At 43.0% G+C, this 26,775-nt stretch overlaps 12 protein-coding genes across 12 annotated transcripts in view; 7 read left to right on the top strand and 5 right to left on the bottom strand.

Annotated features, from left to right (window-relative positions):
- Nucleotides 1-6,802: 6,802 nt before the first annotated feature.
- Nucleotides 6,803-7,031, bottom strand: SS1G_11159 (predicted protein; the record flags this gene model as incomplete). The annotated part of the gene is made up of 2 exons (XM_001587867.1): nucleotides 6,803-6,923; nucleotides 6,982-7,031. The coding sequence occupies 2 exons, from the start codon at nucleotides 7,029-7,031 to the stop codon at nucleotides 6,803-6,805; spliced, it is 171 nt and encodes a 56-aa protein (XP_001587917.1).
- A 290-nt stretch (nucleotides 7,032-7,321) lies between these two features.
- On the top strand, nucleotides 7,322-7,519 carry SS1G_11160 (predicted protein; the record flags this gene model as incomplete). Its single annotated transcript, XM_001587868.1, has 1 exon — nucleotides 7,322-7,519. One exon carries the CDS (start codon nucleotides 7,322-7,324, stop codon nucleotides 7,517-7,519), a length of 198 nt encoding a protein of 65 aa, XP_001587918.1.
- Nucleotides 7,520-7,780: 261 nt separating this feature from the next.
- Nucleotides 7,781-9,085, bottom strand: SS1G_11161 (hypothetical protein; the record flags this gene model as incomplete). The annotated part of the gene is made up of 1 exon (XM_001587869.1): nucleotides 7,781-9,085. One exon carries the CDS (start codon nucleotides 9,083-9,085, stop codon nucleotides 7,781-7,783), a length of 1,305 nt encoding a protein of 434 aa, XP_001587919.1.
- A 1,460-nt stretch (nucleotides 9,086-10,545) lies between these two features.
- SS1G_11162 (predicted protein) lies at nucleotides 10,546-12,408 on the top strand (the record flags this gene model as incomplete). Its single annotated transcript, XM_001587870.1, has 1 exon — nucleotides 10,546-12,408. The coding sequence occupies one exon, from the start codon at nucleotides 10,546-10,548 to the stop codon at nucleotides 12,406-12,408; it is 1,863 nt and encodes a 620-aa protein (XP_001587920.1).
- A 280-nt stretch (nucleotides 12,409-12,688) lies between these two features.
- On the bottom strand, nucleotides 12,689-13,433 carry SS1G_11163 (hypothetical protein; the record flags this gene model as incomplete). Its single annotated transcript, XM_001587871.1, has 2 exons — nucleotides 12,689-13,130; nucleotides 13,186-13,433. The coding sequence occupies 2 exons, from the start codon at nucleotides 13,431-13,433 to the stop codon at nucleotides 12,689-12,691; spliced, it is 690 nt and encodes a 229-aa protein (XP_001587921.1).
- A 559-nt stretch (nucleotides 13,434-13,992) lies between these two features.
- SS1G_11164 (hypothetical protein) lies at nucleotides 13,993-15,495 on the top strand (the record flags this gene model as incomplete). Its single annotated transcript, XM_001587872.1, has 1 exon — nucleotides 13,993-15,495. One exon carries the CDS (start codon nucleotides 13,993-13,995, stop codon nucleotides 15,493-15,495), a length of 1,503 nt encoding a protein of 500 aa, XP_001587922.1.
- A 416-nt stretch (nucleotides 15,496-15,911) lies between these two features.
- SS1G_11165 (hypothetical protein) lies at nucleotides 15,912-18,363 on the top strand (the record flags this gene model as incomplete). The annotated part of the gene is made up of 2 exons (XM_001587873.1): nucleotides 15,912-16,200; nucleotides 16,397-18,363. The coding sequence occupies 2 exons, from the start codon at nucleotides 15,912-15,914 to the stop codon at nucleotides 18,361-18,363; spliced, it is 2,256 nt and encodes a 751-aa protein (XP_001587923.1).
- A 1,172-nt stretch (nucleotides 18,364-19,535) lies between these two features.
- SS1G_11166 (predicted protein) lies at nucleotides 19,536-21,358 on the top strand (the record flags this gene model as incomplete). Its single annotated transcript, XM_001587874.1, has 2 exons — nucleotides 19,536-19,675; nucleotides 19,891-21,358. The coding sequence occupies 2 exons, from the start codon at nucleotides 19,536-19,538 to the stop codon at nucleotides 21,356-21,358; spliced, it is 1,608 nt and encodes a 535-aa protein (XP_001587924.1).
- A 1,210-nt stretch (nucleotides 21,359-22,568) lies between these two features.
- On the bottom strand, nucleotides 22,569-23,000 carry SS1G_11167 (predicted protein; the record flags this gene model as incomplete). The annotated part of the gene is made up of 2 exons (XM_001587875.1): nucleotides 22,569-22,617; nucleotides 22,756-23,000. 2 exons carry the CDS (start codon nucleotides 22,998-23,000, stop codon nucleotides 22,569-22,571), a joined length of 294 nt encoding a protein of 97 aa, XP_001587925.1.
- Nucleotides 23,001-24,640: 1,640 nt separating this feature from the next.
- On the top strand, nucleotides 24,641-24,868 carry SS1G_11168 (predicted protein; the record flags this gene model as incomplete). Its single annotated transcript, XM_001587876.1, has 2 exons — nucleotides 24,641-24,753; nucleotides 24,823-24,868. The coding sequence occupies 2 exons, from the start codon at nucleotides 24,641-24,643 to the stop codon at nucleotides 24,866-24,868; spliced, it is 159 nt and encodes a 52-aa protein (XP_001587926.1).
- Nucleotides 24,869-26,262: 1,394 nt separating this feature from the next.
- SS1G_11169 (predicted protein) lies at nucleotides 26,263-26,508 on the bottom strand (the record flags this gene model as incomplete). The annotated part of the gene is made up of 1 exon (XM_001587877.1): nucleotides 26,263-26,508. The coding sequence occupies one exon, from the start codon at nucleotides 26,506-26,508 to the stop codon at nucleotides 26,263-26,265; it is 246 nt and encodes an 81-aa protein (XP_001587927.1).
- A 28-nt stretch (nucleotides 26,509-26,536) lies between these two features.
- SS1G_11170 (predicted protein) overlaps nucleotides 26,537-26,775 on the top strand; it is a gene marked incomplete at both ends in the record, with an annotated part of 521 nt that continues 282 nt past the window's right edge. The window contains one exon of the mRNA XM_001587878.1: nucleotides 26,537-26,668. Within this exon, the coding sequence (XP_001587928.1) occupies nucleotides 26,537-26,668 (132 nt within the window). The remainder of the gene's footprint in view (nucleotides 26,669-26,775) is intronic.

Genomic DNA, 26,775 nt, shown 5'->3' on the forward strand with positions numbered 1-26,775 from the left:
CCCTCCGCCCCCCCCCCCCCACCCGCCCCCCCCCGCCGCGGGACCAGCTCCCACAGGAAACACACACCACAAAACGACCGCACGGCCTCCCAAAAACGACAAAGACATACCTCGCGTCCTTCCCGCACCCGCCACCCCCATCCACATCACATCTACACAATCCCCATCTCCCCAGAATACACATCAAAAATCAACCCATCAACTATCCATAAGTAGGTAATCAACCAAAAAACCCAAAATCACTGACCCTCGTCCGTTCCTCCCCGCCCATCAAAGCTTAATTAAACAAGACTCACTCACCAATCTTTTTCCGCCCCAATCAAAGCGAATTTTTTTTAAACTATCAGCTATATCCGCGCTTTGATATTGGATCTAAGCTTACTCTGACTTTTACTCTTAATTCTCAACCCTAATTCTATCTTGAGGACTTTGACGTCATATACTATGTATATGTTACTACGTGTGAGTATGTGAGTAGATCCGCGGGGATTGTCGTCGGGTTTGTACGTATTGTGTGTACATCGTATGTATGTATAATTAGATTTGTGGATTATAGGCACGTGATGTGATGTGATTTGATCGAATCTGATGGACAAATCTACTCCGTCGGCACGTGATTTTATTAAATTGATGGACAAATCTACTCCGGATTAAGATTGGTCAGCAACTAAATTAAATAAAGCGGAGATTTTAGGTTTTCTGAATAAATAAGTAAAAAAAATTTGTAAGAATAATATTGTAGAAATTTTATACTGATTATTTATTTTTTAATTAATTTTTTTTTATGAATTTTATAACTCTGAATCACTCTATTTCGGAAGAATTATAAAATTACCTAATTAATCACTTGATGAATCTATTGATGTCAACTCAATGTCAGTTGACTTGTTTAGTATTATCTCATCCTTAGTCGGTGATCCTCTTTAGTTGGTAATACTTTTAAAAGGGATAATAGGATGAACGGAATCAGTCCGTATACAGTGGTAAGGAGATGGATTGATGAAATAGGTATATATCATATACATTGTACATGGAAATACTCCACCAATCTCGCATTCACATCGCTTCCTGCAGATAGTCCTATACTACAATGCTTTGCAGATGTACGGTAAATAATTGTCCCTTCTCCAATGCTTAACTCATCATATATCTCAAAACAAACTCGGATGTCTTCCATTTACATAGAGTCCGAAACTCCGCTGCGGAATTAGGATCCGGTGATGAAGCAACCTTCTCTCGCATTCACAATTCCACTCTAACCTACTTTACCATCTCATCCCCATGTCCATCCATCCCCATCTATCCATCATCCATCGGATTCGTATGAGCATGTACCAGGGCCATACCGAGGTAATGTGAGATGTGCTGGCTGTTCCCAGAACGTCGGGTCCTGACTACCCAAAAAAAGTCATCTACCGGCATATCCCAACCCCAAACCAAGCATTTGATAGACAACGCAAGGAAGTTGGTCATCATACAGTACCTAGGTACCTACTCACAGTTTGTTCATTACTATCAAGGATACCTGTATTTTTTTTAAGGCATAAGTTCGGGTAAATCGAATACCGCTAATTTAATATCTCATCTGATAACTCTTTTTCCTCGACTAACTACCTAACTAGCTTCTTTCCCTAAAACCAATATTCATAATATCTTGAAACAGACCGCATATCTTCCAAATGATCCAATATCCTTCCAGACTCGCAGATTTCAATCTTTCAGTCCGAGTTTGTGGCAGATACAGTGGTAGAAACGATAGTATGTCGTACCATCGTATACAGGACGCGTGAGCTATCGAAGCACGAACCATACCAGAAACCATAACCATGAAAATGCGTAATCATTATATTTCTCTCCGTCCTCAGACCTGTAAATATCATTTCTAATTATATTCGAAGGGAGACTTTTGTCCCGTGTACCGCTGTGTACCACCACACTATTGGAATTAGGTTGAGGCTCAAGCTTGTTGACGGCTTGGGGTGTGAGGTAATTTTTAAGCTTAGTAGGGATGCGATGCAGGAGCTTCTCCCAGATTTCCTTTTTCGGATACCGGATACAATTTTTCCGCCATCTGCTAACTTTTTATCCCGTCGCTCGACACGTGTATACAAATTACAGTCTTTTCTTAGATTTTCCTTTTCATGTTCTTTCTCTTCACAACTATGTATTTATTTCGACCGAAAAATTAAGCGGGCCGAAGAATGAAGGGGGCCAAACATATTCAAATCTTCCACGCAAGCCTCTCCACTCTCCCCATCAAAAGGCGTTTTCTTAAGCTTCTTGGCACTTTAACCTTCGTATCATGAGTGGGTGTGTCCAAGTCGTCAAAGTTTAAGCATGTTTTTAGTTAAGAAGATAGAGTGTAACATTGTAGATCTTGGTCGGCTCTGGAGAGGACAAATGGACCAATTACATGACTCGAAAAAAGGAGGGAGTGGTAAGCGACGGGGAATGCCGAGTGCAAATGTCGCTGGTCCTAGGCTGCTTTCAGCCATTGTTCGCTTTTGACGACGATGATATGTAATATAAGGGACCAGGGTAGAGGAGAGTAAATAAAAGACGGGTAGATCGATAACGTGAGGTAGGTTGCGTATGTAATATGTATACATCAGTGAGCCAAGTGAGAAAAAAACTTACACATCAAAGATCTAGAATCTCATCACCCCATATCTCATACGCTTTCAAGCAGCACCAAGGCAGCCCAAGAAGCACCTCTGGCACAGCATGATGCGAAAAACATCAGCAAATCACAAACTTGACCATCACACTTTCTACACAGCCTCTGCCAATTCACCATACGTAAACTTTCTTTCATCCTTATCGTTTCGCCAAGCATATTTTACTGCCTTCCGTATTCTCCTTATTCAATGATTCTCAATGAATTCATTCACGAGAAGAATTTCACGAAAAAGCCAAGGTTTGCCAAGTAACGCTGTGGCACATGAGAGAATTTTAAGGTTAATTTTACTCGAATGAAGGGGAGGGGCTAAACTCTAACTTTAAACTTATTTTATTTATTTAATTATTTTGATTATTTTTTATTTATTCTTTTATTCATTCATTTATTCATTTATTCCATGATTTTCGATCCAAGGAATACGAAAATGCGAACGAACCAAGCACTTGGGAAATTCTAATAAAATGTTTTTCCTCCGAAGATGCCGCGCCGCATCATTCATACTTTTTGATATCAAGGAAATGGGAGCTGGGAAAATCCTTCCAAATGATTAGTAACACGGTGAGTCGTACACTTTTTGCAGGTACGTACATATGTAGTTAAGGTATTACTGCAATTATTACGAATGCAAAGTACACGAAGTAATCAAAACACTCAGTAATCAATCCGATTCCGATTTCCGATTCCCCGGCCGCACAACGCTATCACTCTGTTTTAGTCGATACAACCTTAGCACTTGGAACTGGAAAGATAACGCGGTAGACGTCAAAACCTTATGCTTACTCTTGATTTCTTAATTTTGATTTGGTGTAATGAGCTTCGGGTAGATGCTTGAGTGTATATTTGTGAGATCTTATGTAGGATACTTTGGATGGGGAGATACAGTTCCGGTGAGGAGAAATGGATGGTTGGTTGGTTGGTTGCGGGACGAATAGGGCTGTGAGATTGATGGCTGATGGATGATGGATGTCCATATCCGTTGGCTGTTCTTTTGTCAAGAGAGCTGGAGTGATAAGATTACACTGGATGGCGTTAGGGTTTGTGTATCTCAATTGAGTAATGATAGCAATTCAGCCGCCAATATAAACGCAATGACGACGAGATTCGTATACCTATTAACTTTATTATTGTGGGCTGCGGTACATGTACTTTGTACTGTATTTGGATATTGGTTTAGCCAATAGCCTTTACTCTTTGAGCTCGCTTGATCATTCATCACTCAGTTCATCTTAACCGGGTCATTTTTTCTATCACCACCAGCAATCAATCAATCAATCAATCAATCAATCAATCAATCAATCATACTAACATCTCAAAACCTCACTCGGCCTCATAAAGCAGTCCATAGTCCGCAAGCCCGTCTTTGAAAGCATGTGTCATGGGCTAGTCAGCAATCCCTTACTCTCCAGTCAGCAATCCCGTCATCAATCCAAAGCATCCATCTATCAAAAGCATCACTCATCCAACGCGCATACCCTAAATCCGAGATGCTTACTCGCAAAATCCCAAGATTGGGGTCGTCGGTGGAGACAGATGTCAGCATACATGTACATACTCCGTACATACACTATGCCTGACGTCTCTTCACGACCTTTTCCCACCGAGCCCACGAATCACAATGTTCATACATACCCCAGCTCACCGAGCGCTATAGATACTTCGGGATAAGCATCGCATATTGTGTTGCTTGGCGTCAGCATAGTATACCGTGACACTACACTACAGCCTTGTTTGTTTGTTTGTTTGAGAAATCTTAACACGACTGTCTGGCGGAGTAATATATAGCCAAAATTCACGATCTGACATCTTCGCGCAATCCATCTTATCTTGCGCCACTGTCTATTGGTGAGGAAAGAAAGGTTATTTAGACGAGGAGTGAAATGCTTGTTTGCTTATGAATCTTCAGTACATATGCTTACTGCTTGATTCCTTGTAGTGTGAATGTATGTATGTACTCCGTATAGGTATTGTGTATAGAATCTACTATAGACAGATATGATATAACTGGATCGCATATAACCATCTCTAGTAGGGTAGGTATTTAAGGTTAATCCAGTATTTGCCCTCATCTCATCCTCTCTTACCAATAATGAAAATCATCAGCCAAATAAACCTTATCCCTCCTCCGCTCAAACCTAACCTCAATTATTATACCTAGGTAGGTACTTGAAGTAAAACGCCAATACCTACTTTGACTAGAAAGCCAAAAACCAAAAACGATATAAACAAACCCTATCATCAAACAAGCATCTCCCTCCCTACCTAGTACATACTGTACTCCAAACCGCATAAAAGAGGCATGACATCGCACATCGCACATCACATCGCATCGCATATCACACATGGCATAGCATAGGATAGCAGCGATCATCGATGATCGATGATCCAAAAGCAAAGAAGCAAAGAAGAAGAAAAGAAGAAGAACAGAAAAAAGAAAGAAAAATAACCTTAAAATTAAACCTAAAAATCTTCCCTTTTCCCTGTTATCTTGGCATCTGTATTACATACGGAGTATTCTTACGGAGTACGCATCCTTACATGTATGTAATTCTTATTCTATCATGTTCCACTTTACCTTACCTTACTTACCTTAGATACTTGGTACTTACCTCTCTAAATAATACAAATTCACATGACAAACTAGGTAGTGTTACAATTTTTCATTCCTATCCTAACAATAATATTGACTACAATTTTCCCTCTTTGTCAAAAAAAAAGATTGGTAAAGTGGCTGGCTCACTTACTCCGTCCAAAGTTCTACTCTAATTTATTCAAGTAAATATCCAAATAAATCCAATACATTAGTAGATACAGCAAGTAAAAAACTCACACTAGTACTCCAGACCATGCATCTATCCATCCATGATCTAGTATCTACATAATCATTATAACCTCCTTCCTTATTAACCTTATAATCTCATAATATCTATATCTATATCCAAACCCCTCTCCCTAACCTATCCCAATCTAACCCAATCTAACCTAATCCAATCCAACACTACATACTATACACCATACACACGATCCCATCACCCACAAACTTCAAACAAACCATCCATCCATCCCATCCCCCTAAAAAATGACGCCTTGCCCTGCCTTTGCCTTGCTAAGCCTTAAGAATTAAGAAAATACACACACACCAAAAAAAAGATAAGAGAAAGGAAAGATAAAATAAAATCTAAATCTTAATCTGTGATCCCGGTAGGCCGCGTCATCTATCTTCAGATCTTAGGCTCTTGAGCTTCCTCCTTTGGCTTTTTGGAAATGATTGATTCGTGGGTGTGTCACGAGGGTGGTGGAGTTTGAAGTTGATGGATGTGGATGATGGATGTGGATGATGGATGATGGATGATGGATGCTGGAAGGTTGTGATATCTTTGTATGTACCTAGTAGAGGTTAGAGGTAGATAGGTAGGTAGGTAAGTAAATAGGTAGGGATTTGAGATGGGAGGGAAGAGGGGGGGAGGGTAGGGGAGGGGTTAGATTGAATTGGATTGATGATTGTGGGGTTCCAGAGTGGATGAGAGGTTATTCTGGGGGGCAGGCGAGAAGAGGAGAAGAAGAGATAGGGAAAATATTTATTAAGGGGAGAATATTACCCAAACAGAGTGAAAGAAATAGATAGCACTGCGGATAACGAATGAAAGGATCCAGATTCGTGTATTAAGCCACAGATGGTGATGAATGAGGCGCGTAATAACGCGCGGCTTAATATTAATATGCTACAAGTACTCTCAGGAGTCAGGAGGAGGAAGAACTCTAGGAATCAGTCCTTTCTCCGAGATTTTAGATTCGTCACATCCATCACATGTAGATGGATGCGAATTCAAATGCTAAAAGGGAATAGCTAGTGCAAAGAATTCTATTATAGAAAGTATTTGATTTACCATGTGCTCATTGCATTACATCTCAATTACCAAGCAAGGGGGTGATTTAGATAGATTCATGGACTTTGTTTTATTCATCTACTCGTCCCGTCCCGCGCCGGTTCAGTTTCCCTTTCTTCTCAGTATCTTTCGATTCACATCCACGGAATACAATCAACTAACTCAGACTATTACCGTGCATTAGAGTGTCGGCTGAACCACTTCTCACTATTCACTGTTTACTCAAGCTTTGTTTTCGTCAAATCGGGGATAATGATGGACCATCAGATTGAGCGCTACTATTTGCTAATTCCATGGGTGTAGGTAATGAACTGCTGCGTGTGATATTCAAGGCAACATGGGTGCATGGAGGTGATGAGCTGCGGAATGTCTTTCGCGTATGGTATTGGATACTTCCATATAGACTATCTGAACTACTTTGTGCCAAATGATAGCTTGGAGCTCAGATATCTGAACCGTCCCGCCATGGTGAAATCAAAATTGACATCTATCTTCCACGTCGACACGTCACAGTCCGGACATCAGTGACGTAAGACGACGTGCTTGAAACAATTTCACAATTTCACTGTTCCCTTCTTAGCAAGTGGAAAACCTTAATCGCACGTTCGAAACTCGAGCGTAGCTATCAAGTGGCATTTTCACCGGAAGAATACCCGCGCGCATTTTCCCGCGATTTTTTAGTTGTATTGATCATAAAACATATAGTCTAACCGCAATGTATTTTTAGAGCAATGCTTGTTATGTCTAGATGGTAATGATGGGTCTGTGGGTTGAGGCTGAAAACGAGAGGCCGATAATTGATTTTTGTGGATCATGGTGGTTGCCTAACGTCGATGTATTGGCCAAATATATCTCGAGTCGGTGTGATTTCGTCGATGAAGAAGTTGAGGTGGACGATCATTATCGAGATGATAAAAGCTTGCTGGGTATGGCACCCACAACTTCCTTTTCGTAGGAAGAGATTGTAATTATACCATGGTTTTTTGCATCCCCTTCGTTCGAATTTCCCTGTCTTCCAAATGGGAGGAAGGATTCACCACCTCTTGACGGGGCCTCTGCTGCAAACTCTGGAGATCTTGCTGCATATCTTATCTTTCACTTCCCTCACTGCCTAGACCTGACTGGAAAGTAACGCCATCTGACCTGTGTCTGGAACAATGGCCACCACTTGTCCCACCAAAAGATTATTGATCAATGGCTGCGATCCCTCGAGCATTCAAACTAGTGTTAAATCCTCAGATTCAATGTCTTGGAACCATTCCCATTCAGTAGGAGCAATCACGCCTACTCGAATATATTCTTTGCTACCTGCTTCGAATACCTGAAGAACCAAACCCACATTCGTCCGGCCCAAGCTCAGAAGGTAAAGGTTTACTAGTGGTTGAGGTAAATAATCAAAAATAATTCGTAATGATTCGCCATCAATTGAATAATCGCCAGCTTTAGATCGTCGCAGGTGAAGCAGTTGTCCGCGAAGATATATCCTCCCTGAGATCAAAGTTCCACGAGGATCTCTTCCCTCCGGAACAATACTAACATGTAAGATTTCCGGATCGCTAAATCGCGAATCTACGGGTACATGAACGAATTGTCCTCGTTCACTTCTCGATTCGAAAACTCGGTCTTCTCGAATGAGTCCATATGTTATGGAAACATCCATTTTAGCCCATGACCATGAAGGCCCATAATGAATCGCACTTTGCTTTCTAGCGCCGTTCGATGACCATTTCCAACACAAGCCTCTCAGAAGATCCTTTCGCCATAGCCCTGCTGCATATTCATCATTCAAAAGATATGCAAATTCAAGGGCGAGACCAGAGAGTGCCGGGAACTTGTCTGTGCGATGCGTCAGTTGACGGCTGTTATAATCCTGCACCATCCTTCGCCATAGTTCATAATACTTTTCAGTTACCAAATCATGGTGTGGTGCAGTAACGCTACCACTGTGGATTTTGTCGAGACATCGTACACTCGAGTTCAAGAAATATCGTGATAGACTAGATTTCAAAACCCATTGATTACTATTCAATTCATGATTATGATCGGATATACGAGCCTCTCGGCACTCGAAGAGCAAAGTGTGTTTAGTGAAATGTAAGATTCTGGGTGAAAGTTCTCGTTCCTGTAGGGTCCAACTTCTTCGAATTAATGTACTTTTATTAAAAAGACTATCCCATCCGGGAAAAGAGATTTTGAAAAGAATCGCAGGTGCGTTAGGAGTTACAGGAAGCAACGGTAACTCGCAATGTAATGCAAAAAGTCCTTCTTCACAGTTGCTTGCTGCGGCTGCTGAGATCGTGCAGTAAGCATGAGAGTAAATTTTTCCCATCTTAGCCGATTCTTGTTGCCAATCTTGCGAAGAATCTTGAATAATGCATAAGGAGTCTATCCATAAATATTGTAGTCCAAGTCGCCTAGTAAAAGTGATTGCATCGCGAAATGTTCTAGGCAACGTCTTGAATGGGATGGAGACTAAGCGTCGCTGGAGTGTTTTGTTCTTCGTTGTTGCAGCCGCTGACATTTTGTTTCCCCAGCAATGTGTCAGCGCAAGATATTTTGAAAAAGCATCATTACTCTGCTCTGTCTCCACTAGCCGAGGTGATATGCCGTACTTTCGAACGTCTATGAGCCGACGAGGTCGAAATCCTGCATCGTAATTTATATTACAGTACACATGTTCATGTCTACAGGTACTAATCCATGATGACACGAGAGAGGTAATGTTCTGATTTCTTGGGTATAAAACGCTGGAGTATAAATCTTCTGGAATGTGTGAGATGGGAACGTGGAGAGTCCATTGTACAGGGAAAGATTGGCTGGTGTCAAGAAAAGATCCTCATACCCGTAGTTTCCACGTCGAACAGACAAGAGTATCCATCCCGTCCCACTTGGTAGGAAATAGAATTTCGATGAGGGCTTGACACCACAAGCTGTCGATTGACTTTTAAATAAGTTTTGTGGCCTTCGTTCCGGTGAGGAACGGAGGCGATGGCCTCATGAAAAAGAGCACAGATGTGACAGCCGTTTGTTGCGGATGTCTCTAGACCCTTCACTGAAAGATGATGTACATGTGAAAATTCTCGAATATCTTTATTGAGAAAGGTTTCTGTGGGTATCGCGAGGCACATGTCACAAATTCCCATGTCGCGTTGTTGCACCTTGCAAGGCCACTTTGGGATTCTTTGGGTGTAATGTTGTTGCACGCATGTGTGCATATGGGATAGATCTTTGAATCAATAATGATAAGTGGGGTAAATTCACACGTGATATTATTGTGAGCTTCACCTACCATGTGAAATGGATGCTTGATATTGAAGTAGTAGGATGAGCCATGGATTTTGTCCATGAATATTGATGACACATATAGGCAGTTGCAAAGATATGGTAGTGAAAATCACTCAATGGGAGTACTTGGTAATGGGGGCTACAAAATATCCATTGTCCGCCCGGTTGAGGTGCGAATTTGACGTTCTGGCATAAGGAAGGTGCATTGGCGCCGCTCTCAATTATCATACGAAGCTCTTTCCATATCTAATATTAGTTGACAAGCTAGTACTCGGGGTTGCCGAATGGAATAGATGCATTTCAAGACACGTTTTCGAACTTCAAAATTCGTATTAGCGGACTCGATACCTAGAAATATCATAAACCTATAATCATTTGTCTTTTTACGCCCCTTCCTATATTCCTATAATATCATCAAAAATGAGCTGGCAAGATGATTCTTCTTATTCGCGGCATGAGTTTTCCAGTAGGGCCACTACACCCTCGAGCTCATCCTTCACCTCTAATTTCTTCCGACGCGCCCGCCGAGCTTCTCTGACAAGGAATAACAGAAAGTCCGTATCTTTCGCAGACCCTTTAGAAGCAGAGAGATCCAAAGACAGTATCTCGGAGAATGGTCAAGTATTATTTATGGCAGATTCGAAACGACCACCACGTCCTCAACGGCCGGAACTACAGCGTCGATCTTTGTCAACTATGAGTAATAGCTCTCTCGGAACTCTTGGTGAAAATTGGGACAGTGAAATTAATTCCGATATAGACAGCGAGGCTGAGGAGGTATCTTGGGATATCATCAACAAAGAAATACAAGAATGGCAATATGTTTGTCGTACTGGTAGGCCATTCTGGTGGTCACCAGAGTTCAAAAGTAGTCGTATGTCCACTTTATCTCCGAAGAACCTTAGAGAAGTCAGCACGCGTGCTTGGCTGAGAGGAGTCACAGATGACTCAAGACCACACCTGAAGAAACGTTATCCTACTATGGACGATAGCAATTTTGGAAATTCTAGCGACGTACAGGAACTTGCAAAAGTGATTGCCGTCCAGCTTCTCGGATCTTGTTTTACTTTAGCACCGGAGTACCTTCTACCTCTTCCATCAAGCCCCACATCATACAACAGAAAAGGAGACACAAAACTACCGGATTCAAGAATGATCAGTTCCTTACGCATGCACACACAATTTCGATATTCACCCTGCTTTGGGCACCAAGCACGAAATGCCTCTCCGATACAACCATGGGACTGTGGTGGATACGACGGTTCATCGACTTACTCGTCCTCACCTCCAGGTACCAGTGGTGTTGTTACGCCGCAGATTATCACGTCAGAACCAACCGGAAAGCGAAGTAGATTAAAGAAAGCTCAGAGAGCGCTGAATGTCTCAGAGCAATCGGCAAATGATAGCAATGTTGGTAGTCATAGAAGTGATTACTTTATGAGCGGTAGTTCCACGTTTGATGACAAAGCTGCAACCTCGATGGGTCAGAAACTGAGGAACGGCCATGCTATCGAATGTGGGAAGGCTTCAAATACACTACATGTATCGGGAGCGGATAGCCGAAGACACAAATCGAGGCCTCCAACGACCAGAGATCAACCAGAAGCGATACCAGCAGCAGCTGCCGATGATGCGAATGTTGACACGTTGAAAAGTTATCGAGGATTACGTCCTACTCTTCCACCGAGGACCAACTATCGTCTACAGCCAGTCCTCAGGTCAGAACCGCATCCTGTATTCGTGCAGCCTGTGAGAGAGCTCGTAGTAAAGAGGTGGAAGTCTATTCGACGTCAATTTGGAGGTAGTTTGCAAAATTCTTTGCCGACAATGGCATCTGAAAATGTCGAGTCCGACTCAGAAAGTGATGCAGCGAGTTCCGCACTTAGCACTGATGCAAGGGCACGGAGACGGCGAGCTCAGGAGAGGGGAGACATTCATAGCGCCGGTGGTGATGATAGCCTACGCTATAACACTCCAAGAAGTGGTACTATGACACCTATGACGCCTATTTCACCTTTCATGATTCCAACCACGCCCCTCGCGACTCCTATGACCCCTTCGTTACCAGGTTTAAGGCCCATGTCTCCTTTCTTTAGAGGAGGGGATACCGTGACAGTTGTCACATCTTTTCTAGCTGATGCATGTCAAGCGGAACACATTATCACTCCGCCGGATTCGTTTAAGGAAACGGGTGGCTATGTTTCGCCAAACATGATAAGAACCGAGCACGACGCGGGTGCAATGTTCATTCAATCGAGGTTAAATTCTCAACCGCCCCTTGAGCCAATAGTGGGTTCATATCGCGTGAGACGAACAAGTATGTTATCAGAGATGTGCGTTCCAGAAGACTTTAATGACGACGGAACCTTGAAGATTGATGATGAGGAAAAGCATTATCAAGGACCTCATTTGGCAAGGGCAAATTCAAGCGGAACTCAGATATTTAGACCCAATAGTGACGGCATCGAACTCGACGGAATGCCGGTTGGCCCTGGAAAGGAGTTCTGGGACGGACCAGTCGACAATTCAGGGAAACGGAGGGAAAGGACCTATCTGTAAGGCTAGAAAAGGATGGGTGATTCCTGCATTGTAATCAATAGCCAATTGGAGAAAAAAATTGTTGGTCGAAAGGAAAAGTACAAAATAGGAATAATAAATTATTGAACCTGCCTGGGTATCGCTATATTCTCTTGTTACAATATAATGTCTGTACTGCCGCTGTATCGATAATAGTACAAATGTAGATAATGCCAAATCCCACAACGCCTTCAGATCTTTAATTCCTGTCTATACTCCTAGGTCCGAATCCAAATCAAAAACCGATAGTATCCTCTATTCTTCAACCAGGGTTGGTATTCTCATCTGCCGTCATTCCCATCCCAACCATCTCATAATCACCTGCGCCATCTCTTCCCCTGCCTCTCCCTTTCCCTCTTCCATAGCCTTGTTCTACATCCCCAGTATCCTGCGCGCCTTCTCCTTCCATGCCTGTGCTAATATCTCTTGCCATACCAGTATTGTCTGTAACAGTATTCGAAATATTCTGGGTAGTATTTGAACTGGAACCAAAGTTTATAGGCCGCAGTTCCCTCCACTGACAACTCCATACGCCTAGAAAGGTCATAAGGGACGCGGATGAAAATTGTAGGGCCCACCAGAGCCAGTTGCGAGGGATAGAGTGCGAGTAGAAGGATGTAATTAGGAGATGCAGGAAATGGATGGTAAGCGCGAAATCGGGGATTAATTTGGAGCGTGAAACAAGGAGGAGAAGAGAGATAACTCTGTTGATTTGTGTTAGTTTCATGAAGGAGGAATTAATGCAAGATAAGAACAAACCCAATGAAACTATTCAACATCCAAACAAATCCTAACATCCACCCCACCGTTGTATCACCCCTCAAACTTCTCCAGCTTAAAACCATGTCGAGAGAAAAGGGTCTCCCAGCAACCAGTGCTGTAAAGAGAATCAGCGCCGTACCGATGACATACCAAAGAACTTGAAGGATTAGAATCTGGCTGAAGATCTTCAGAGGTGGCAGCTCAGCAATAGCGCCAGCGCGTGGTGGTCTTCTTCGTCGTGCCATGTGTGTAAGATGAAGAAATTAGGTATGCGCACTTGCTACCTTAATGGGAAAAGATATTTGAGCATTTCTATATTGATATTGAACCATGTGTTCTCGAGGCTGAGCTCTAACATCTGATGCCAGTATATTGAAGGCGGTAGATCTCTTTGGATTAGTGTCTTTTATTCTGCCTATATTGCTTACTAAGAATTTTAATTTAAAATGTCTTTCCGAGGAACATGATCATGCATCGCCCTTGAAAAAACCTACTAGGTCTTTGAAACTGTCCATCTAAAATGACAACCTCCTTCTCCGCATGCTAATGAGACCTTCAGTGGATATATTCTACTATAAATATCATAAATATATGTTAGGTTTGGAGCTATAAACAATACTTACTAGGTACCTACGTAGTTTGCCTGACTCAGCACACGGATCTACCGGTGCGACCATGTCGCGTTCCTTGTCATGCTAACCTTTTCTATCGTCCCATTTGCCTCCATAGATTCTTAACAAGTTTACCAATTATAGTACAACTGTGATCTCGAGGCCATCAAATATCCTTATCACGTAAGGAATCATGGTCTTCAACAGGCTCTTCAACTCCTTACGCCCAAAAGCGTCCCGTAACAGATTGAGGAGCGAGACAGATGATGGGGAGTCGGCTTACTTGAAAGCAGACTCAGACGCAGGGAGTACCGTTAATACATTAAGATCTCGGGCTTCTCGAAACAAACTGAGGAAAGAGCCGCCCCCTCGTCCGAAGACCGCAAATGCGAAAGGAACAGGGACCTTACAAGATTATCGTCCCAATCGCCGTTCATTCGATCATGCAGTCGATGAACAAACTGGGGAGCGAATCGATCATACCGCTTTACTGCATGGTTTAGCACACATGGGATCTTTTGATTCTATGCATGAAGCTTACGGCATAGACAATCCAGATCGACCCTCTGGGGAACATGCCATAGCCAGCCTTCCCACGAATCTTTGGGACTATATCGTGGGATATTTGTCACCGAGTGATGCAGCGAGTCTTGCATTCTCAACCAAAACCCTTCTGAACCGAATTGGAAGAGATCCATGGCATGCTTTGAATCTACCAGAGAACCATCGGTATAAAATTGAATTTTTGGTCCACATGGACCGTGATCTTCCCAACCATCTTCTTTGTTTTCCTTGTGCAATTTATCATGTTCGCATAATACCGGGAGAAGAACGGTTGAAAGCTACACATATCATAAATCATCTTTTCGAATGTCCAAATGCTTTAACACAAGTCGCTCCAAAAACACGATTAACTGTTGGTCACACTCTTCCGTTTTCGTTTGTGCAGCTTGTATTGCGATCAAACCGTTACTCTCCAAACCACGGAATTCCAGTGGAGTCGATATGCAAACGCTGGAAAGACCCTCAGCTTGGGGCTCAAGGCACAGGAACTTGGTCACATCAAAGCCGATATTATATTGACAAAGGCCATCTTCTTTTACGTGTGATCAGTCAATGCTTCCCAGAGCCAGACCTTCCCATAAGTGCCCAACGAAACCTTTTGTATTCCCGCGAGGATTATTTTCCATATTTTTCGGTTTGCGCTCACTGGAGGGATGGCGACCTCATGGATATATGTAAATGCGCGTTGGGCCACATACCCAAGCGCAGAGAAGCGATCTCCTCACAACTGAAAAGCGGGCCGAACGCTATTTTCTCACTCGGAAACCAGAGGAGTCAGATGTCATCACAATGTTCTGTTTGTCAGCCCATGCGTCGATGCCCAAGATGTCCTACAGAGTACTTGGTTGAGCTTAAATTTGCCGAGGATAAAAGCGATCAAGTCAATAGATTCAAGCAGGCTATGACAGTGACGAGGTGGAGCGACTTGGGCAACGGAACTTCTCCATTGTCACCGGAATGGGCTGCGATGAATGGCGAATTTGAGGGCTATGATTCATTAGACACAGTCAAAGGGCGTGCAATTTCTGGAACTTTTGAATCACAATTTGGTGTTACACTTCCCGGGCAGAGAATATTATCGCTTAATCCAAGGAATGAAATCAAGGGAGAAGATGGTCATAATTGGTATTGAGCAAAGTTATAAGAATATTGTAAATACATCGTTACGCGTTCTCATATTACCCTAATTAGCATAATGCACATTAATTGTCGATAAGATTTGAAGACTGAGGAGTATGATATAACTTCTTCGTAGGGGCTCAATACGTTCCCTGTATAGGTATTGAAGTAATTATTTTTGGAAAGAATTTGGGTTAAATCTTGATATCATTTTACCTTGTTGATTTCTGCGAGTCTTATATTTTGTTCCTGTCAACCAATTATGTTTGAGGGACAAATGCACCAGGAATAAAATCCCTGCTCAGCTCCAGCTGCCTTATACCTCTGTAAAATGCTTTTAAGCGCCACTGTCAGCAGCTATCATTTGATCAAATATAAATAACTTCTTGCGCCTGTATAATTTTCCCTTGGAGAATAATAAACATCACTATGACACCAAATCTTTGTGAAACATGTCAAAAGTTCAATCTTCGCAAACTCTTCCTGGATTCCGCCGCACAAAACGCGACGTCGGCTAGGGGTGCTATAAGTGGATATCAAAACATCGACCTGCAGGTACGACCCGGCATACCGGAATTCTACAAACACCACAGCAGCACCGCTGCTTTAAAAGCTTCCTCGGAATTGGGATGTGAACTTTGTAGCTTGATATGGACAACCAAGCCAAAGAAAGAGCAAGATGTCACTGTTGATCGTTGGCTCGACGAGACTGGCCAAGGTCAGATTTTCGTTGGAACGGGAAGTTCTAGTGTCGCAAAACGTGAAAGCCCTTATATTGTGGTGTCCCAGAGACCTGCAAACAGTTCCCCGCGGATCCTATGTAATTTTGAAGTTTTTGCAGCTGCAGGTAGGCTTGATATGAGTTTAAAATTGTTGTTTTGCTTATTTGAAGTTTACTAAATTATTTGTATCAGACAGCATTGCACATCAGGAAAGTAATTTTATTGGAAGGCCAATATCTGCCCAATCAGATTCTGCTGACTGCTACGAGCTGGCTAAGCAATGGTTGAGGGTTTGCTCGAAAGATCATCACGATTGTGGCCCCATCAAAACTCGATGTCCTACACGCCTCATCAATGTAGGCTCTGCAGACTCTAATCCGTTTCTGGACGACAATCCCGATCGTGGTGACTGCGAATGGGTAGCACTCAGCTATTTGTGGGGTGGAAATGGTTACCTGAAGTTGGAAGAACCAACATATCAAAGCCTCAAGAGTGGTATTCCCGTGGAAGACTTTCCAGAAACTCTGCGAGATGCAGTTCTGACCACACGAGAAATTGGGTTAAAATACGTTTGGATCGATGCTTTGTGCATCCGTCAAGACAGCACAGATGATTGGAAGGCCGAGGCAGGGCGCATGAGAGATGTCTACGCAGGCGCGACACTCACAATTGTCGCTGCGAATTCCAATTCGACCAGCGCTGGAATACATTTTCCTCGCCCAGAAAATGTTTGCGCCACTGCACAATGTTCATTACCTTGGGATTCCGAAACAAGCGTCTCACTTCGCTTGGTGTCTCATATATCTCGTCAGGATGCGAAGTCAAGCTTGTGGTACACTCGTGGGTGGACATTCCAAGAAGGGTTGTTGTCACCACGAGTATTATCGTATGGCAAGGATCAGATGACATGGGAATGTGCATATCATATTGAGGATGAAAGTGGCCGTGTTGGGCTTTTGGACCAAAAATACGACAGCAAAGATCTTTTACACAAGTTACGAAAGAAACAAACAAATAGAATGAGTCGCGCCATGCAATCTTTGACTTTGCAAACCTACACATTTCTTTCCGAAGTTGACAACCAAAGAGCCAAATTAGGCTTTCCTCCTCAAAGAATTTCAGCAACTGGAGTCAATATACAAGAAAGCTGGGGCATGGATCCATATTTGAGATGGTCTGAAATGGTTGAACAATTCTCAATCAGGAATTTGACATATAAGTCAGATGTTTTACCTGCCCTCGCTGGTATTGCGCGGGAATTTTCGACGATTACCAAAGATACCTACCTTTCTGGGATGTGGAGATCCTACATACTTGCCAGTCTACTTTGGAGCAGGCAAGCATTGAGGAGATATACCAGAATATCCGGGACCAAAATTGACCTCGAATTCTATACACATATTGATTGGAAGAAACGTGAGACTTATTTAGCCCCTTCGTGGTCCTGGGCAAGTCTCAATGCTGGAAGAGCATCGTTGCATCCGTACCCATTCGCGGATGCTGCCGTACAACACTTAGCTGCCTTGGTCGACTTTCAACTTCGCCATGCAGGAACGGATATATTTGGTCCCCTTGAGCCAGGTAGCGCCTTAATCATGAAAGGAATTTTATTTCCAATACACAACTTGGCGAAAAATTACTGGAGATTTTCTGATCCCCCTGAGCCGCTTCCAAAATTTCGCGAGAGATTTGGTAAGGAGAGCCTTGAAAGTACTCATTCTGGGTCATGGCCTGCATTAGAAGAATACATCCAAGAATGGATAAACGACGCTGGTCACGCGAGTTTCGAATTCGAACAGCAACATATTCCACATCCAAACCAGAAATTCGGCGCATTCCTCCTTGCGCACATCGAAGGCATTGCAGATGCCATCGATCATTTCCCACTAGTCGGCAATCTAGCATTTCTTCTCGTCGAATCGACAGGAAATGCTGACAACGAGTACCGGAGAGTCGGTGTAATGAATATTAATAGATCTAACGCATATTCAAGTACCAGCGAAGCGATCAGGACACTTTCCGAGGCAAAAAAGGCGGAAAGAAGAGGCGAATATTCCTGGACAGTAGCACCTGTTTCTCCAATGAATAAGCTCATCACAAAGCTATGGCAAGAAAAGCCAAAGGAATTCCCAAACCGAACGACAATCCGTTTAGTGTGAAAAATGTTCTCCCCAGTTCTTCCCAAATCATCTTTTCCAGATCCCTTCTAGGTCGCCTAAAACCAAGTAAGCGAGTGCAATTGATAGTTTCCCAGGATATTAATTAATTGTGGCAATACTACGGCACGAGACTCTAGGATACGATGGATACCCCGAATAGATAAATCCAATCGGATGAAGACAATGAGACCCATAGTACTAGTTTCATCCAGGCTGCATTGGCTAGGGCCATAGACGTCAAAAAGTTAAATTCATTATTGATTCTTTAGGCTGTTCCCAACAACGTGTAGACAGAGTTTGTAATCTCAACCACAAAACGCCTCTGCAACGCAAATAAATCTTATTGGAATGTCTGGAAAATCACTATATCCTGTACGAAACGAAACATAACTGTAAATGTATTTCTCCTACCTCCAAAAATAGTCTACGCCTCGGTAGCCGTCGGTATGTTGGCGTTTTTGAGTCCCGTCTCGACTCCCGTTAAATGTCAAGTTAAGACCTTACATTTTCACCTATAGGTACCTACCTGGTAATTATTACATATACTCATTGAGGCCAGAATAATTGATCTCATTGGTCGAACTGTCAACTACCCCATTTTCAAGGATCCCCTTTCTGCCTCAACACCGATTAAGCGTTCGAAGTCTTATACTCCCTGGAAGCACAAATACTTTGTAAGAGTTTGATGAATTACTCTAGCACCACTGCAGCACCAGTGCACCACATCATCTAACGTCAATCGCATATGTCACTTGCCCTTGTAGACAAGACATACCTTACCGGCTCCAACATTTCTGGATTCCGTCCCTTTAATAATCGAAGCGTAACATTGTTCCTATTGGTCAATCGGTCCACAATCAGAGGGCCGTGCTTAATTTAAAACACCCCATCGTCTGGTCTTAAGGCTGACTATCAGACTAAACCGGAGGCAAATTGTACTCCCGTATATTACATGTTAAGCAGTTTACTGATCAAGCACCAGATGCGATGGCGACCGATACTCCCATTGGATACATCGTCCAATTCCAAGCCTCGGGCGAGAATCCAATCGACGGCAGCACAATCATCACTCCCTACAATAACTCTTTCCACATGAACTCCTCGAGCCAGATGACCGGTACCTCCGGACGACAGTCGAAGAAGCGACCCAACCTACCCAAGGTGCGATCCGGATGCTTAACTTGCAAGTAAGTCGATGCTTCGTCGACACTGTGGAGCTCGATGGCACTAATACATCAGCATTTGAAGACGAAGGCGAATCAAATGTGACGAGCGGAAACCCGAATGTAATCGCTGTCAGGTGTTTGGCGTGGTATGTGAAGGATATGGAGTTCGCATCTCCATAAATCGGCGCAAACCAGAACCAAAACCACTCCTTCCTCGCACTGATGAGGTATCGCCACTATCATCATCGCCTCAATCATCACATTCAATACAGTTATCGCCGAAATCCTCACCGTCGATGAGATTGCCCTTCCGGGATGAAACTGAAGAACGATATTTTCGAACCTATCTAACCAAGACAAGCATCTCCGTGACTTGGAGCCGAAGCCGCGTCTTTTCTACGTCGTTATGGGATCGTATTATTATGCAAGCTGCACACGACGAATCTTATCTCCGTGAGATGCTAATTGCGATTGGTTCGTTTACTGAATCCAAGGATGTCCAATTGAGGGGGTACGTGGATGAAGCAGCGCAAATGCGAGTTTTTGCTGTAAAGAGATACGGGCTTGCCCTTCGTTCAATGAGTGTTGGACTTTCGAAGCTCGAAAGTAGCGAAGGCCCGAGGAAGGCTTTGATTTGCTGTCTTTTAGTATGTTGTTTTGAGTGGCTGTTGGGAAATAACTTTACTGCTCTGGTACATGCTGGTAGCGGTATTAGAGTACTGCGTCAATGGTTGAGAAATTATAGAGGTAAGAATTACAAAGCTGGTATCTGCTCTCCTGATTCCGGGGTGATCGAGGATGAATTAGTCCAAGCCTTTCTAAGGCTCGACAAACAGGTTGCGACATTTGGGGATCCTGGAACAACAAGTGAAGAACATAGGGAGATAATACATGAGTCAATTGAAACAGTTCAGAACATGCCTGGGATTTTCTCGGACATGCACGAAGCCCGCTTATACCTCGAGCTGATCGAGAGACGATCAACACATTTTGCATATTTAGCAGCTGCACATTATGCCTCTAAGAACACCAATTCTTCTACGTCGGTTGTCACGAAACGTAGCCTTAAACAGGGATATAGTGCACCTGAAAATTTAGATATGGAAGCCCTTAAATACGAAATGTCTCAGTCGCTCATTAGATGGAAATCAGCATTTGATCTATTCTGTTCCAACATTCCACCCTCGGAAACCGATCGAATCACGGAAGCAAACCTACTAATGGCTCAAAGCGCAGCTATGGAGGTAATTATGACTATTGCCCCAGGCAATACTAAAGAAAATCACGAGAGAGCTCTCCCCGGGTATCGAACCATATTAGCCATCACCGAGAAGATTCTGGAGGGAACGAAAGATCAGCGACAAGTTGGAAATTTCAAATTCGAACAAGGCGTTATAATGCCGTTACATATTGCCGGAAAATGGTGCCATGATCGCACAATTCGCAGAAGGGCGATAGATCTTCTAAGACTGTATAAAAGCAGTGACGGGGAATCGATCAGGGAAGGGGTATGGGATAGCGAAACTTTCGCGGAGTGGGATGAGTGTTTCTTAGAAGGAAGGGATGGCTCGGAGTGGGGAGATGGCTCGGAAAGAATTGGTGATGGACATATGCGAAATGCGGCGAAGGATAAAAATCAAATCTTTAGATTGAGTAGGCAGGCAAATTCCGACAGAAGCTCCAGTAGTGGTAGTCCTAGGAGTGACCAGGGCCGGGGAGTAAGTGATAGTCCTAGGAGTGAGCAAGAACAAGCTATGGCGGGACGTTTTGTAGAATTGGGAAATGTGGAGGGTTGGGTGGATGAATTGCCTGTTAGGTCATCCCCTTGAGCTCGAGCTTGAGCTTGATTGGGATGATATCTATGTATTTTAATATTGCAATTGCATATTTATTGTAAATATATGTTTTGTAGGCGGAAGTGCCAATAAGTACAATTAGGAAAACAGAGATATAGGCTCATTCTGTGGGAGTGCTTTATTGGGCGCTACGCATATGGATCTGGTATCTACTAGGTATCTACGTATGAAAGCCCAAACCTTAAGGAGAACTGTAACTCCTACTCCGCAAAAATTGGGGAATATAACACTATTCCTCTCATATGGCTCAACCAAAACTTACATTCATTTCTTTCTCTCCCTACTCAATAGACATCACCACCCCAACACAAAAGACACTACCATCCCTGATACTAGACATCCAAGCTGGCAATTTTTCGACAAGCAATCAAGATTCATATGACTTTTATATTGAGCTTTAAAAATAAAATTTCAGGGAAGCTATATTTGACGATACAACAAATGTCTTTTTTTTTTTTTTTTTTTGAAAAAGATCGCTCAAGGATTGATATTATATGGAGATTCTCTCTTACTTATTGCGCTCGCGATAAGGGGCTTGTAAGAGACAGCTGGTGCTCAAAATGAAGATTGTGATGTGAAGTATATTTATAGGATTGACTGCCCGTGACTATTCGAAAACTAGCATCGTGGGAGATACTACTTACTTACGCATATGTCAGGCTTGGAGTTTTGTCATGGTTCACTTGGTCGATTATGTGTTTATAGTAGCTCAAGCCTCAAAGCTAGGGGTACAGAAATAAAAATTCGTTTGGTTGGAATGATATGTACGTATGGTGTCTGGACCGCTTTGGGCGATATTTTAAAGATATAGCTTGTTATATTGCGTCCACAGAAGCCAAAAGTCATATCCTAGTATTGGCGAATGATTTCGATAGAGTCGCTCAGTGGCATCTAGAATCTCTCATTCCCCGGGGCGCAGGTAATCTGTTAAAACGTTCGCACTCTCATAATAACTATATGCTTGCTTACCTTCAAGGATCAATTCCTTCGATGAGAGCATTGACGTTCGCTGGGACCCACATGATCATCTAGATGCGGAAGGTTACTGTACTGTGTGGACTTACTTTCGGCATGGACTGAAAAAAATATTTATTCTTATGCTGAGAGGAAGGGAAGATAGTATCAAATCTTTCTTTGATGCTAGTCGGATATAGATATCATCCTCTTCTGGCAGCACTCACTTTCATGCGCGGACCGTGGAGAACCGGGACCTACGGTTGGCGCGATGGATACTGGTATTTTTGTAGAATACAACGATAGTTTGAATGAGGTGTATCATGGTCACTGTTTGTGGAAAATATGGCTGCACCTGATGCATACCTATTTTCTAAAAGGAAAAGTTCATTCTTCAAAGGAAGAATAGTACAAACGTGAAGTTCACGGTGTTGCTTTCCAGACTATGGAAATCATGCTTCGGCATAGAGTCAACCTTGAAGTACACTGTAGCAAGGAACTTGAGGTATAGAAACAAAATTTTCCTAACGATTTCATTCGTTCTGGTTTTTTTCATCGCAGAAGTGCCGTTCCATAGCGTACAGTTCGATAAGTCTAGACTCATTGATAGCGATGATAACCGGGAAGAACCTTGAGAGGCACAATATTCCTTGGATCGCATCATCAAGGATATTCTCGACAAGAACAGTCTAGATTTGTCTGTGAAGTTATTAAATCACATTGCCTGGAAAAGAGCTGAGATATCAGAGGCTAAAAAGTAAGCTCGAAATCAAGCGTCTGGCTCATTTAGTGGTGAAAGGGGACCAACGAAAGCAAAAGCAGAGAAATAAGAAACTCAAGGGTACGCGTGGGAGTATCGTTAAGGAGGTAGATGGTGATTCTTTGTAGGGGATGGCTGGATGGAGATGAGGGTTCTATTCAAATTTGAGACAGTCTAGTATTCGTCCGAGGAGAACGGGGAAGTGGATTTTAATTGCTTATTCAAGGGGAGCTTGACACTGAAGTCATGATCCAAAGTATTTTCTACTTTTTATAGGAATGATCCAAGGCACTGTTACTTCTATGACTCAACTGTTTCTCATCAGAGATTCTCAACGCATCCTCAACGCCAACTCAGCAAGCTCGCTTGCCTTAATCCACATCTTCATAACATTCCGTCACCCCCTGCTATTTGTCACGATGAATCAACCGCCTACTACACAGGAACTCTAGTTTATTTTCCAGAAGAATTATGCTTCCTCATCGCCCCCTAAACTAGAATATACATAGCAGTTTTATGAGCAAATCTCTGTTCTCGATTTATTTTCCGCCGCGGGCAATCGAGATTAAAATTTCGCTATGGCCAATACATCAATGATATCATGGGAAGTGGGAGAAGAGATACCGAAAATCCACGGCTTTTTCTCTCAGCTATTCGGTGGAGCAGTGGGAAATGAGGTAGAGCTAGGATATATTGTGGATATAGGAGGCAGATTGTCCTAGAAATAGGACGAGTATTGAACACAAGTGTCGCTCGATATGGTCCGCGTGCCTAAATTGAGTACCGCTATTGGAGTATCAAATATCTGGTCTCAGTAATGATAAGTTTGGTACATACAAAGAAAGATCAATGTCGCTGGCGGGGACATGGCTTTTATGGAAGATTTAGTACGCGTTGGCGATTGATGTGTGAGGTTAAACTTCACAACACCATAATCTGGCGGATAAGGTGAATAGTGTGATGGAGTGTTACTCTGGAGAGCACAAAAGGAAAGGTGTAGGAATATATGTCAATAGATTTTGGATTTGGATTGCTTTGGATGAGGTTATGAGGGTGGGGCATGGTGCTGGTTGAGGTATGAGAAGGTTGAGATGGTAAATGAGGGGCGACGTGAAAGTAACGAGAAACTTCGAGGAACTGTTTCGAGTTGAGCACTAGATTTTTTGGTGAAACGTAAAGGATAACCAGCTCCGGAGAAGTGTTCGAGGTTGACTCAATACAGCTATTGCTCGCGAAGTAGAAGGTTGCCGTAATAGACAGAGGCGTGGGATTTGGTAATTCTTTTGGGCTTACAAGCCTAGAGATGATAGGTTAGAAGCTTTTTTTTTTCCACTACGGATCCGATCGTAAGGGACTTCATGGGACCATATGACATAGAGTTTTTGGGCTATAGCGAGACAATTCACCATGTCAGTCTCTCAATCATCACTCGAAGCACCGAGATTTCATAGATGTTTCGTTTAGATCTGTGCTCCTTAGATCTAGAGGAAATGGAGTGCCCAAATCATGTGCTGATCTACACGTGACACCAGATTCCCAGCATGCTTGGGCGATTGGATTTAGTTTATGGTGAGCTTTGCCATCGTATGATGCTTGCATGTGGATTGAACAAGAAACTTACGATCATAATCGTTTTTCCAGCTACAAGTAACGGGTAAGTAACTTAGGTCCAATTGTTAGAAGATGTAAAACATCTAAGGTTATTATTAATAAGCTTTCATAGTTACGACACCCCGTCACGCCAAGTAAATAATCTATTCACGATCTAGAATGGCATCAGCAACCCCGAGCCTTCGCAATATCAAACCTGACGCCCTCTATACATCAAACTTATACGTCTTCATCTCCTCGAAATACATCAAGATCCCCTGTGGAAATCAATGAGAGGGGTTTTTGTTCTATTCGCATCGTTCTAAGAGGCATAGCAATATGTTAGTGTGAAAATTCCTCATTCTTCACAGAAAGATTTTCAAAGATTGTAGGCAAGGGCGTATACTGCTGAAATCTAATAGCTAGACGGACCCCATTTGGATGCTTTTGGCCTTTTCACGGGGTAATTGTCCTGGCTACGTGATTATCAGACATCGATCTGTGCAATGCAGACGAGGACCACTCTTCCCACCAAAAGGTTATTTGCCATGTGCTCACTTCAAGCTATAGTAATGGGCCACATAGCATTACACCGATCACTTCACTAATGTTGACAAGAACTTTCTATCATTCTAGCTGAACACAAAACTGCAAATGGGCATTGTAAGCAAGCCCATATCCTGGCGGCTGCAGCCTGTCACTTCGGTCACTTTCCCATGTTTTGGGCTCAAATCATCCTTATCTTGGAGCCCAAAGTAGGTTATGGAAATCGAGAACTATTCTTGCTAAGGTAGCTCTCACATAAATTGCACTTAACGGCTCGAAGTCGAGTTCTGAGGAAAAACAAGCGTCCGGAGTAACTACCACATACAGGATAGCACTCCTAAATTTTCTCTGTCAACCTATCTGTAGCATAAATTCGGGATGTTTTGATACTGCATAGAGATTATAAGATCTCTTACACGACTAATGAATCTCAGCCGCATCTTTGCCATCAACTGTGTCGCAATGATACATACATATATATGGTTCGGGATTTCCTTCCTCCTGTTTGAAGCCGGGTCGGTTGTGTCTGTTTTTATGGGGAGATGAGCGCGGGAAGAAAGTTCCACAAAATATTAGAATACCTGAAGGAATAGTAGGAAAATAGGCCAGAAACTCATAATAGGCCGTAATCCATAATGAGTCCTTGTGGTAAGATTACAAGGCAATGCTATGGGTTTTTAATTTCATAACATAACATTAACAATCAATACTCTTATCATAAGAATTACAATTCACATCATAATATATCATTCCAACTCTACAAAGCGTAAATATTCTTTCACAGATGAATTTTATTATTCTAGGATCTTCTATTTTTTTCCACTTTGAAACTCCGATACTAGAAGCTGTCTATATATATGTGTGTGTGTATATGAACTACTTTACCTTATGGAGATGGGGGACTTACCTGAATACACTATCTTACCTTATTCCTTGCTTCATTGAAGTTTTACCTTGTGAGTATTCCATGCTTTTCTCCTAACATATCCTCCCCTCTTCAATCTTTCCATCTCCCTCTCCCTCCCCCTCACACCCTCTCACCCAACCCCACCTCCTCCCACGACCCCTCCCCTCTCCCCCCTCTCGCACTTATCCACCTCTCCCTCTCCCTCCCCAACACCTCCTTCTCCTCCCTCAACCTCCTAATCTCTTTCTCCCTCTCTTCCCTTTCCCTCCTTTCTTCACTCTCCTTCCGTACCCTCTCTTTCTTCTCCTTTCTCTCCCTTCTCCTCCTTAATCCCGGTCGTACACAACATCTATATATCATATACATCATAACTAGTATAATGATTGTAATCGTGATGATTGTGATGAGGGATGAAGAACCGGAGGTGTTGGTGAAGAACCCTGGGGTTGGGCTGGGGGTAGCGGTGGAGGTTGCGGTGGATTTGGTGATAGAGGTGGATGTGGATGTGGAAGAGGGTTTTGGATCGGTGAGTTTAGAGATTTTTGTGAAGTTTTCTTGCGGTTTAATGGTGGAGGAGGAGGGAGTGGTGCTTGAGGCGAGGGCTTTTAAGTGCGGGGTTGGGAGGAGATGTGT

This window comes from Sclerotinia sclerotiorum, genomic scaffold (genome assembly GCF_000146945.2).
Source record: "Sclerotinia sclerotiorum 1980 UF-70 scaffold_17 genomic scaffold, whole genome shotgun sequence".
NCBI classification, from domain to species: Eukaryota; Fungi; Ascomycota; class Leotiomycetes; order Helotiales; family Sclerotiniaceae; genus Sclerotinia; species Sclerotinia sclerotiorum.